The following is a 12,209-nucleotide window of genomic DNA, read 5'->3' as shown; positions in this document are numbered from 1 at the left end:
CCCCATCCAGGACTGGAGGTTGCAACCCAGTTCTTGGTTTCAGGGCTGCTACCGTGAGCACCTCTGTCTTGTCCGGATTCAGTTTCAGTCTGTTTTTCCTCATCCAGCCCATTACTGCCCGGATAAGGAAAAACACACTGAAACTGAATCCAGACAAGACGGAGGTGCTCATGGTAGCGGCCCCGAAACCAAGAATTGGGTTGCAACAATTATGTAAATAGAAGCATCCTTATCTCACCAGCTGGGAAAATGATAATGTTTTAAAGTTCTGAAGAAAATTAGTAATAGATTTAAGCTAAGTATCATTTTCCTATTTTTACTGGTTAACTAACTAGTTATAGGATTCATGACAGCTCTAAACATTCTCACTAGGGTTGCAATTCTGCATGGCATAACACAGTAGTTCCATATGCAGAATTCCTGACATCCCACTGCTACTGCCCTTCCTGTGTCTGGTTGAGAGCAAAGGGGATCACAAAAACATCTGGCTATAACCCTATAGCCAGATGCAAAACAATGACATCATCCTCTGAGGTCTGCCAGGGTCCTCTGGAGGTGATGTAATCATTTCCTATCTACTACAGGGACATAGCCAGATGCTCCTGCAATCCCCACTGCAGACATGGAATCAAGGGGGGGGGGGGGGGGCTTCAGAAGCTCTATGGAAGGTTGAGGGCTTTGGTCAGTGCAGAATGAGGAAGGGAATGCCAACCTCCACAGCAACCAAACACAGACATTCACAGGTATATTTTATTTACTCCTGCATATACCACAAACAGGATTTCAGTGAACATCTCCTAATTCCAGCTCAACTGTAGTTATCATATAGGATTACAAAGAACTCCTCTTTTCCCACCACTTCATCCACTGAATATCCATTCCTTGATGCAGTATATTCCCCAATAGGATGCAAAGTAAAATTACTATTATGAAGAATGGAATTCTACGGTTAGTAAAATAGAGGTGTGTAAAAGAAAAAGGGAAATTCCTTGCCTTACTTGACGATTGAAATCAACATAGATATTAAGCAACTGTCCTCCTAGTACATAGCCAATAGCAGGACCCAGAAGTGACATAGCGTAACCAATGCCTGCAAAGAAAGATAATGGTTTCTAGCTCAAATCATAGACATGAATGTTGCAAAGATTAAAAAAAAATCACATATTAACCTTATATGGGTTCCATACAAACCTACTCAGAGGCTATAAAGCTGAGACGGAATGTGTCACCTTCCACATACTGTAGGATTACAGCTCCTAGCATCCCTCATTATTGCCTATGCTAGTAGGGCTTATGGCAACTGCATGCGATATATATATACACACACACACACACACACACACACATATACATATTCACGGGTGTTTATATTTTCTGTGTGACTCACCCACCCACCCACCCCCAAAAAACACCAACCCTCCATGTGTGGATTTTTCACAGAATAGATCTTGAGTGTGAATACTACTACTAATAAACTCCAGTTTTCTCATAACAAGGAAGAAAATGGTATAATGATTTGTTCTTGTCAAGAAGAACAAAATTTATGAAGATTCATATCCCTAGTTTGATGGTGGCAAGGTATACAACCAATACTGCTGCTTTGCTTTTATAGTAGTTCCTTCCTTCTATAGGACAGCACTAAAGAGCATTCAGTGGTGGCTTCCACAACATTGGAGTGGTGACTCCATTCTGGCTTTCAGCCCAGAGTTTGAAAGAGTCTTCCATTGTATATGGCTCTTAACATCTTCAATAGATCCTTTAAAGTCCACTAAAACACAGAACAGATTCTCTACACCACTGACCTGGATTGGATGCCACCAGCTCCACTGTTAAATTCTATCACAAGGGAAGTTCTCTGCAGGTGGGGACACTGTACAGCTGCTAGGAACTCTGTGGGAATAACTATCAGAGGTGATCTACAGGGAGTCTTGGAGATGTGTCATCCACAGGGTTGCCCTGGGTCAAGATTGACTCGAGAGTGGTTAACAATAGCAAAATCCTTTATCCAAAATATTTAGGACCAGAACTGTTTCAGATTTCATTTTTTTCCCAGATTTTGGAATATTTGTATATAGATAATGAAATATCTTGGAGATGGGACCCAAGTCTAAACATGAAATTCATTTATGTTTCATATATACCTTATAAATATAGCCTAAAGGTAATTTTATTCACTATTTTAAAAATAATTTTATGAATAAGACAAGGTTTGTGTGAACTGAACCATCAGAAATCAAAGGTGTCACTATGCAGCCACCCATGAAACAATCTGGGGGGTTTGGACCATTTCAGATAAGGGATACTCAAACTGCATTTGTTTTAACTGCTTGTGACATATTCGTGTCCCATTGCACTGTTGCAGAGATGCTGATTGGCTAATCTGGAGCATGTGCAGGCAGTAGAGAAGCAGTTGCTCTCTTAGCAAGAAACATAGCAATGGGCTCCTGAGCTAGAGAAATTAAAAAGAGCATCTGAAATCTGTTTATTATGTTAGGAGGATGAAGTAGTCAATTATGCCAATGCTATTAATTTTAAAAGACCAACCAAGCCCTGTTATTAAAAGCAAATACAGTTGAACATTCTTGATGCCAAACCATTTCACTCTGGCATTTTACAAGTGAAACAGGTAACGTGATGCAATAAACAAACTTTCCAAAAGTGATGGTCATTGAGATAACTGGAAAATTCTTGAAATAAAATTTAGCTAAGCTTACCTATATAGACTGAAGATTGGTGTTTTGGAACACTGTCATCAATGAAAGCTGTTCCCAATGTGTAAAGGGGAGTTCCTCCTGCTCCCAAGAGTAACTGGCCCAGCAGAAAGACAAAGAAGTAGTTGGTGAGTTTAGATCTTCTTTGGCCAGTACATGTGCCATTGTGAATTCCAAATGGAGGTACAGGACAAATATCTAGAAATATAGGATTGTAAGTCAACAGTGAAAAGCTATTTACTTTGGAGGCAATTATTACAAACCATTAGCTGTCTGAAAAATCACAGGACCTAAAAGTAGGTTTACATCTCTGAAGAAGACACAGAACAGCATTACAATCAACATCACTGCAATCAGTAGGTCTTGTATTGAAGAGCATAGCATAAAAATCATCATGTGGAACTATGCTGTATCTTTCCACTCAAGCCCCTGGACTCAAAGTTTAACCAATTCTATGATTCTATCAGCTTCACTGCCTCCTCAGCCCAACCTCATACAGTATATAGCATAGAGATAATACTGGCCTCCATTACAAAGTTCTGGTGATGACTACGGAAATAATGTGTACCATATTCTTGGCATACTGAGAAAGGGCTAAACCAATACTAAGGGGCTCTTCAGACAGGCCATTAAGGCCGGCCTGGGGGCAGAGTTGGGGTGTCATGTCCAAATGATGCACACCCAGACTCCGCCCCCAGGGTGTTGTGACACCACGAGCCATTCCACATGGTGTGTAGCATCACAGGGCTCCTCTTGCACTGTGTCTGCACAACGCAGTGCCGAAGGTGCACCGTATAGCCGCGGTGCTGCGGCTATCATACCCTGGAAAGCTGAATAGGGGCCGCGGCATGCAATTGGAAAGGGGCAGCATCATGCCATCTCTTAGGGGCTGCCTATACTGCCCCTAAGTTAACTATCTTAACAAAAACAAATGTTGCTAGGAAATACACTAAACAAATTATATCCTTTATTTGATATCATAGATTAAATAATAAAAATGTATGGATAGTGGAAAAACTGCATGAAGGTCATTCAGTTTTCATGTTAATATATTTTAATACTGGCTGGACATAATTTCATTTAAAAAAATAGAAGGGCAGTGATAGCCACGTTCACATCATATGGCACAAAACAAAGCTGAAAACCTGTTTTTTGTTTGTTTGTTTGTGCCTCAAGATGTTAAAAATAAAGGCTAGGTTTCAAATGACACAAAGTGCTTCTTCAAACAACAAAATAGGATAATGCATGTTACTAATATAACAAAAGGGAACCACAACAAATAATGCAATGTACCCTTCAACCTACAAGACACAGTCCCATTCAGAATTCCAGCCAGCTTATTTCTTCTAAGATGGACGTTCTATTCCACTCCCTTCCAAGGGTTCTTTTCTTCCCAACCCACTCTCTGTATACTGTGGTTTCCCATTGTGCTCTTTCAAAATATAGCTTGCTTATTTTCTTTCCCAAACTGATCTGTTGTAAGTCTGCAAGCTTTTTTCCTGCTTGTTTTACAGTAGCCTGATCACAGTTACAAACCTGAGGAACCCACGTTTACCATCTGAGGGGCTAAACAGACCACCCCTTTGGAGTGGCCTGACGCTGTTCCTTTTGGCACCGGATCCACCGTGGCCCCAATCCAGCCTTTCCCCAGCCCTAAAAGGAACAGCAAATTACCACTCCTTTTCATGCAGGAAAAAAGGTGCCTTTGCCGCTACGGTGGCACTTTCCAGCACTCCTTTTGGTGTGCATCATCTGGACACAGCACCAAAGGAGTGCTGTGACATCACCCGCCGTGTGGTTGCGTGCACAGCATGATACCAGCATCAGGGCAGTATTGGGGTGTGCATCATGCAGATGGCACACCCCCACTCTGCTCCAAGGCTGGCGTTTACTGCCGGTCTATTGAGGCCCTGAGTTTGCTATTAGAAAATTAAAATAAGGAACACCACTAGAGGGAGCTCCTATTTTGTTCAACTGAAGACTGAAGATCATTCCCTAAAATAATGTTATTATGTAAGGAGATGGGAGAAGAAGAGAGAAAGGAGGAGGAGGTAATACATGTTTAGATACCTGTGTCCCCCCCCCTCCCAATCAAATTACTGTGATGCATTGTAACATTCCCAATACCATAAGATAATAATAGATTATCTTAAAAACTAAAACTTTTTATTTCTTAGAGAAATGGCTATTATTATGGAAGTCAAAAGGCAAAAGAATTGCAAGAATTCTACAGTTGAGAGTTGAAAAGGAACTCTCATTGCACCTGTCCATGGCCTCCTGCCAGTGAAAAGTAGGCCATCCAATGTCAAGGATGAGGAACCATCCTTATAGCTGTATACTTTCAGGTTTGACCCAAGATATTATGCTGCCTGGAGCAAACCAAGGCAACATACCTCACCCTATTCCATGAACGTGAAGCCATTCAGTTTAACACTGGCCACCTGATAACATCTTACACAATACCTGAGACAGTCGGCTAAGAACACATGGCAGAGTAAGTAGTGTAAACATTTTTGCCTTCCAGCACTACTTTACCATGCCTACCTTCCAGCAGATTTCCCTGAGGTGGTTACCTCACTCTGGCCCCTTTCACACCTGGCGCTTTTGCCCAGGGTAGATCCAGGCAGATTCAGTAATCCAATACCCGAATCTGTCCAGAATGGAGTCCCCACTACTTTTACCCTGATCAAACCTCTCCAGTGCAATTTACCCCACTTGATGTTCACACTTCAAAAGCCACAATTTAAGATGGAGCCTCCCTATCACTCATTGTTGTCAATCAAATGATTTACATATTCACTTCCACTGTCATCAGTGGTGACGTGTCATGTATCTTCTGCAAACATTCATCAACAGCATGGGTGCTTCCCCTCCCCCTTTTTAAAAAATCTTGCGGCAACATTCGCATATCCTCTCAATTTGTCAAATTTATTTAAAAAAAAAAAACACCAGTCCTGGTGGCATTTCAGCAAAAGGTGTATGAAAATTTGTATTTTGGCTGCAGTGGTGGGAGCAAGCGAAAGGGAAATATATGTAGCACAAGCATTCACATATTCTATCAATTTACCTATTTAAAAAAAATGCTGGCCCCAGCAACATCATAGCAAAAAAGTGAAAACTTGTATTTTGGCTGCAGTCGCAGGAGCAAGCGAAAGGGGAAAATGTTAGCACAAGCATTCACATATTCCATCAGAGAATTAAAAATTTTTAAAAAGCTGCTTGCAGAGTGACTGGTGTGAGAGGGGAGGCATTTTCACACCCTCTGACCTTTATCCCTCCCCCTAAATGACCTTATAATGACTAGGGACAAGTTCCCATTTGCCAGCACCATGGAGGAACTGGGTTTTCCAAAAAGAAACAGGAAAAAACACAATATCAGAAAACCCACACTGAGGGGGATTTGCCCCGGTTCGGGTGTGCAAAACCCCGATCCGGATGTGCAAAAACCAGCGGGAACAACCCACTTATAATCTGGTTTGAAATTCGGTCTATATTGCAGTGTGAATGGCCCCTCTCTCTAACGCTTCTGTGTCCCTTCTCCTCTTTCTATAAGGATTTGTATAGAAACCTAAGAATATTAAGGCATGGATTTTGGGGCAGCACTGGGATGGAGTCTTACCTGCGTCTCTGAACCTCAGTTTTTCAGCTATACAACAAACACTGTCTTTACCTCAGTCTTGCCAGTGAAAAGTTTTTACTTTTCTTCTCATAAGGTCTATGCTATTCCATATCAAAGACATAAGGGAATAATAGATTTTAGGGCTAAAAGAGAAAAAATACTATCCCAAGGAGGCTGTGAAATTATTTTGCACTTCTCAATCCCTTCCTACCAAGTTGTCTTGAAGCCTACCACCTTGTCTTAATCTAAGACACCAAAATGTCTTGGACCAGTCCTGGCTATGGAAGACATTACTAGGACTGATTCCTCATCCTTGATGCTTGGCAATCTGCTTCTATAGCTTCATTCTATTTTCAGCTTTTGGGGTTCTAAAAGGTGCACCTGAAAATTATGCAGCTAGCTGATGCCCACAGGTTCACAGCACTAGCTAAGAAGCCAATCTGATAATGGCTGTGCTCAAAATAAACCAGTATTTCTGGTCTTGTACTTTAGCCCCAAATTGTGGGAATTATTTGTGTATTTTAGTTGCCTTTAAGTATTCTTATCCTGCTAGATTACTTGGAAGGTACATGTTGATTGTAGGTGTAATCCAAGGTGCATGTTGATTGCACAACTGTTTAGGAATGCTGTATCAGGTACCTATTCAAAAAAAGTTGGATCTGTCCCCAGTGCTCATTCCAGTACTCATTAACTCCACTAGTGATCAAAAGTAAAAGGATTACATTTGCTTTTGCCAGAATCTCAGCGAATAAGAAGATTACAAATTTTGTGACAATCCACTTGTAACCAACAATAAAATAAATTAGAGTTAAAACCTTACATGGATCTCTTATTTCACAAACAATATGTCATTGTAACTGAAAAGAGATTAACTTTCATTTAGTCTGGCAGCTTTGGTTTCTTGGTAATCAGCCAAAAACACATTACGTTTTAATGGTCTCTAAATTACAGGAATCCAGATAACCAAGGCTGCAGTGTGCAGCTCTAAGTGTATTCATTCTCTTTCCTTTCTCATAGTGGGGGGGGGAGGGGGGCGCTCCATGAATTTGTTTCGGATGACAGAGTTGATTTATAGTACAAATGCTAAAGTACAATTAATGTGCTAGTACAACAGGGTACTTTTTATTGTCTGTTTGATATAACGCTGTGTCTCTTCTGACATTAAGAATGTCTAAAAATATAAAAATGAACCAAGACACTCTTAAGTACTAGAGATATATGACTGAGATGTTTGTGATATCCAAAGCCAGCAGAAGACATTTTGCTACCTGAGACCAAATCCAAGATGTTGCTCTCTCCCTATTTCATCATTAGAAGCTAGCAGGACTTAGTGGAAGTGTCCACCACACCTAAGGCAGCTGGCTAATACATAGAATTTTGTAATGTAAGGGAACAATGAAGACTTTCAGGAGGACCAGGAAGCTTACACAATGCACACATAATGATCCCACCTCAAGTGAATGTTCCCCAGCAGCTGCAGCAACCATTTCACCACAGGCAATTCAACCTAATGGTAGAACCAATCTTGGCACTATCACACTTTTAAGTTAAACAAAAAATCAGTTCAACAAACAACACATTTAGAACAGTGGATTTGAAGCTTTTGAACAGTGAAACACAAACATTTAAAAAAAGATTTACCGTATATACTGAACTATAAGTTGACCTCATGTATAAGTCGATGCATAACTGTTTGTATTCACACTAATAACTATTCACTGGAACTCCCTCCCCAATGAGCTCCGTACTTCCACCTCCCTCAATGCTTTCAAGAAGAACTTGAAGACTTTTTTGTTCCGCCAGGCTTTCCCCCCGTGAGCCTTGTGGTCATTCTTTTCCCCGTGGCAATGTTTTTGTTAGTTTTTTTTTTGTTGTTGTTGTTTTTTAAACTGTTCTTAATTATTAACTTTGTATTATTTCATGCTAATGTTTCAATTGTCTTACTCTTTGATGTACACCGTTGTGATCGCTGGAATAGCGGTATAGAAATAAAATTTTATTATTATTATTATTATTAAAGGCTGGATGGATGAGAGAGTAGGGGGACAAATTATATTCTTCCCTTTCACCAGAGGATGGTTACCTTTTTATAATTAGAATTAAAGTACAGTTCTTAAATTGACTTGTGGATAACTCAACTTGGGTTTTCGGGGCCATTTTTTTAACTAACATTTCTAGACTTATACATGGGTATATACAGTATATATGGTTTGACAGTATGGCTGGGAATGGCAAAAAGCAAACATATAAATAACATTATGGAAATGTCCCAAATCAAATACAGTGTTCAGAAGAATTACATTTTTGTACTGCAACTCTCAGAATCTCACACCCAGCAAGAACATGCTGATAGGGGTTTTTGATCATCTAAAAAGTAACTCTTTAGAGCTCTGGATATAGACATTATGTTATGTGTATTCTTTGCATGCATACACACATCTATCACTCTAAACCAAAGAGAGTTGAAAATTATGTTTATCTCTCTGTCTAAATCAGATATGCTTGGGGCAGTTATATGTCAATCTTTTATGAATAACATATCAATGGCCTGTTACAGACAGCCAAAATAAAGCTGCTTCGAGTCACTTTGGAGGTATGGTATTTCAATGATGCATGAATCCTAAGAGTCTGGAAGCTTCACCAAAGCTGCACTCCAGTCCTTAGGACTGGAGCATGGCTTTGGTGCGGCCTTTGGACTCTTAGGACGCATGTATCATTGAAATATCATACCTCCAAAGTGACTCGAAGCAGCTTTATTTTGGCTGTCTGTAACAGGCCACAGAAGCACATTTAAAAGCTTCCAGAAGAAACTCCTTCTCATTCAGTCAACTTCTTCCCCTGAGTTTCTGCTCTTTTTCAAGAGCCTCTCCCATTTCCTCCTGATCCCCCATTCGCTTCTCACGAGGAGGTAAAATTAAAACATCATTATTAACAGTTTATCAAATAAAAATAGCTTCTATCCAATTTGTGAAACAAATGAGTGGTGAAAATGTCTCAACCACCCTTCCTGATTTAAGTGTGTGATGTAACTGTTTGCTTTGTTGCATAACCACCATTGTATTGACAGCAAGCTCTTCTTAAAGCCTATTTCCCTAGAAACAAACTGAATCACAAACACAGTGGGCTTACAACAGTAATAATACACCCTTACAGAGAAATTCTCAGTAATTTTATGCTACAATACCATCCTTGCAGGTGGCCTCTTTGGAAATGCTTCCATTGCATCAAGTGTGCTGCATTTAATAAGATACAAAAGAGATTTCAATTTACCTTACAAGTTAAGGCAAGTTGTATAGCTGCTGCACAATTCTTTAGCCTGAAAATCTTTTCTTCAAACATTGGCCTTGCTACTTGGGGATTGTGGGAGTTGTAATACAGCACATCTGAAGGACACCAGGTTAGGGAAGACTATCCTTTGATATACTACTGGTACATTAAACAGAGGTTTATATGCACTGTTGGAGGACTGAGATTGTAGATGCTCATTCTAGATCTACATGAGGTATGTGATTAGACCTACACATCCTTTGTCTACAGTGCTAAGGACTATGTCAAGATGTAGATTGCTATTCCAACATGCTATTCAACTATCAGAGCTTCAAAAGTTACATTTTGGACTCCAGTTCCCCAAATCTGTCACACCAACAAAACCACTTGTCTTGCTGGCTGAGAGACTCTGGGTATTGTAGTTCAAACCAGTAACTCCTCCAAAACTATAAAGATAGTCAGGGCAAGCATAATCCAATCCTTTATTGTTGAGGAATAATGACAAAATAAGAGACACTACCTGTAGCCAAAAAGAAAGAGAAGCCTCAATAGATGACAGACGAAACTCTTCAAGCAGATAAAGACAGACAAGAAGCAGAAGTAAAAAGTGACTGAAACAGAATCAGAACCCTGAATGCCACCATTCAACAACTTGTGCACAGGGACAAGGAGAATTACCATAATAATGAATGTAGAGAAATAAAGGTGACAATGAAAAAGGAAGAACAAGTGACCTTTTGTAAAAGATCCAAGAAATAAAAAGGAAATTTAAACCAAGAGTGGAGATGCTCTACAACTAGCAGTGGAACATACTACATAATCAAGAAGAAATAAAAAGAAGATGGAAATATACATGGGATAACCATATAGAAGAAATGAAAGAATGACACATTCATTCAAGGAAGAATCACATGAAGACAAGCTTCTAGTTTTAAAAAGTGAAGTGGATGCTACACTCAAAGTACTTGGGAAGAACAAATCACTATGGATTGATGGTATACCAAGAGAGCTGCTTCAATCCACAGTGACAGAATCTATTCTAGGTCTAACCAAAATCTGTCAACAAATATGGAAAACAAAACAATGGCCCACAGTCAGAAATGCTCAATATAAATCCCAGTCTCTCACAAGGATTGCAGTAACCACAGGAGTACTACATTAATTTCCCATTGATTTCCCAAAGTGTTGTTCAGAATTCTACAGCAAGTACTTTTACTCTATGTGGAGCAAGAAATGCCAGATGGCAATAATGGATAATGGAGCATACCAAAGAATTTCAGGGGAAAAAATCACCCTGTGCTTTATAGATGATAGCAAAAGCTTTGATTGTGACGATCATGAAAAAGAAATAAAGAAGAAATGGGTGTGCCATAACATTTGATTGTCCTGATGTGTAACTGTTAGGACAGAAAGCAAGGAAATTAATAGTTTCTAATTGGTAAGGGGGAGAGGCATCTTATCACCTCATCTGTTTAACTTGTATGTCACAAATATTATACGTAAAGCAGGACTAGACTTGGAAGAAGGAGGTATGAAAATTGGAGGAACACCAACAATTGAAGATATGCAGATAATCCCATACTACTAGCAGAAAATAGCAAAGACTTGAAACAACTGCTGAAGACTGTAAAGGAAGAAAGTGCAAGGGCAGATTTACAGCTGAATATTAAGAAAACAAAAATAATGATCACAGATTATTGACTTCACTTTAAAGTAGATGATGAAGACATTGAAATAGTTCAAGATTTTCTATACCTTGGCTCAGTCATTAATCGGTATGGAAACTGCAGTTGTGAAATCAGAAGACTAGGGCTTGGATGGGCAGCTATGAAGATTGATTTGGTCTGGCAAACTACACATGGAATAAACCCCCAAAGTATAAAATGGCTATGGAAGAAAGAGTTTCTGATGGTTTAGATTCTCTTAATACATCACTGAAGTGGTTACCTTTTTAAGCTGCACTGACAAACAAATGATCACATTTATCAGTAGCAATAACACTGTCCAAACATTTTGCCAATTAAAGATGAGAAATATGTGCCACATAGCTACTTCACCACAGTCAGCTGAATAACTACTGTAGTAGTATGTATTTCAGATCCAGTGTACACAGGACAATTCTCATAATGAGGGAAGTGGTCATATACTGAAAGTTAATTTTATGGGCCAATGGTAATCCTTAACTCTCAAAGTTTGCCATCTTGCTATAACAACACTGGGCTCCCCAAAACTGATGACTAGCAGGCAGAGTGGGGTGGGGAATCTTTGCAAAGGTTGACTTTGTGTTCCCAATATTTTTCCAAAAAAAATAATAATTAGAAAGATGACAAATCTTTCTAGTATATCCTTCTGAAAACTTATTATAACTCCTCCAACCATCTCTTGAGTTTACAATGAAGTCTACAGTTCATTTCAATATGCTGAGATGGCTTAAATTACCATCAAATAATAGTGCATTTATGAAATATTTTAATGAGCCAAATCCAAGATTATGTAAGCAGAGTTCCATTTACACACTGGGTCTTGTCTTCTTGGTTTCACACAGACACCAGAACACCATCTAAATCTGCTGCAAAGTGTCCTCCAACAACTAAATCTGCTGCAAAGTGTCC

At 39.5% G+C, this 12,209-nt stretch overlaps 1 protein-coding gene across 1 annotated transcript in view; it reads right to left on the bottom strand.

Moving 5' to 3' along the window:
• The window catches only part of LOC149323811 (solute carrier organic anion transporter family member 4C1-like), a 46,699-nt gene that overhangs the window by 22,996 nt on the left and 11,494 nt on the right, over positions 1 to 12,209 (bottom strand). The window contains exons 3-4 of the mRNA XM_089492750.1: positions 2,715 to 2,909; positions 994 to 1,090 (exon numbers count right to left, since the gene is read on the bottom strand). Coding sequence (XP_089348876.1) covers positions 994 to 1,090; positions 2,715 to 2,909 — 292 coding nt within the window. The remainder of the gene's footprint in view (positions 1 to 993; positions 1,091 to 2,714; positions 2,910 to 12,209) is intronic.

Source organism: Sceloporus occidentalis, unplaced genomic scaffold (assembly GCF_023333645.1).
Source record: "Sceloporus occidentalis isolate IW3139 unplaced genomic scaffold, rSceOcc1.0.p SCAF_1, whole genome shotgun sequence".
NCBI classification, from domain to species: Eukaryota; Metazoa; Chordata; class Lepidosauria; order Squamata; family Phrynosomatidae; genus Sceloporus; species Sceloporus occidentalis.
This window is presented reverse-complemented; position numbering and strand designations above follow the sequence as displayed.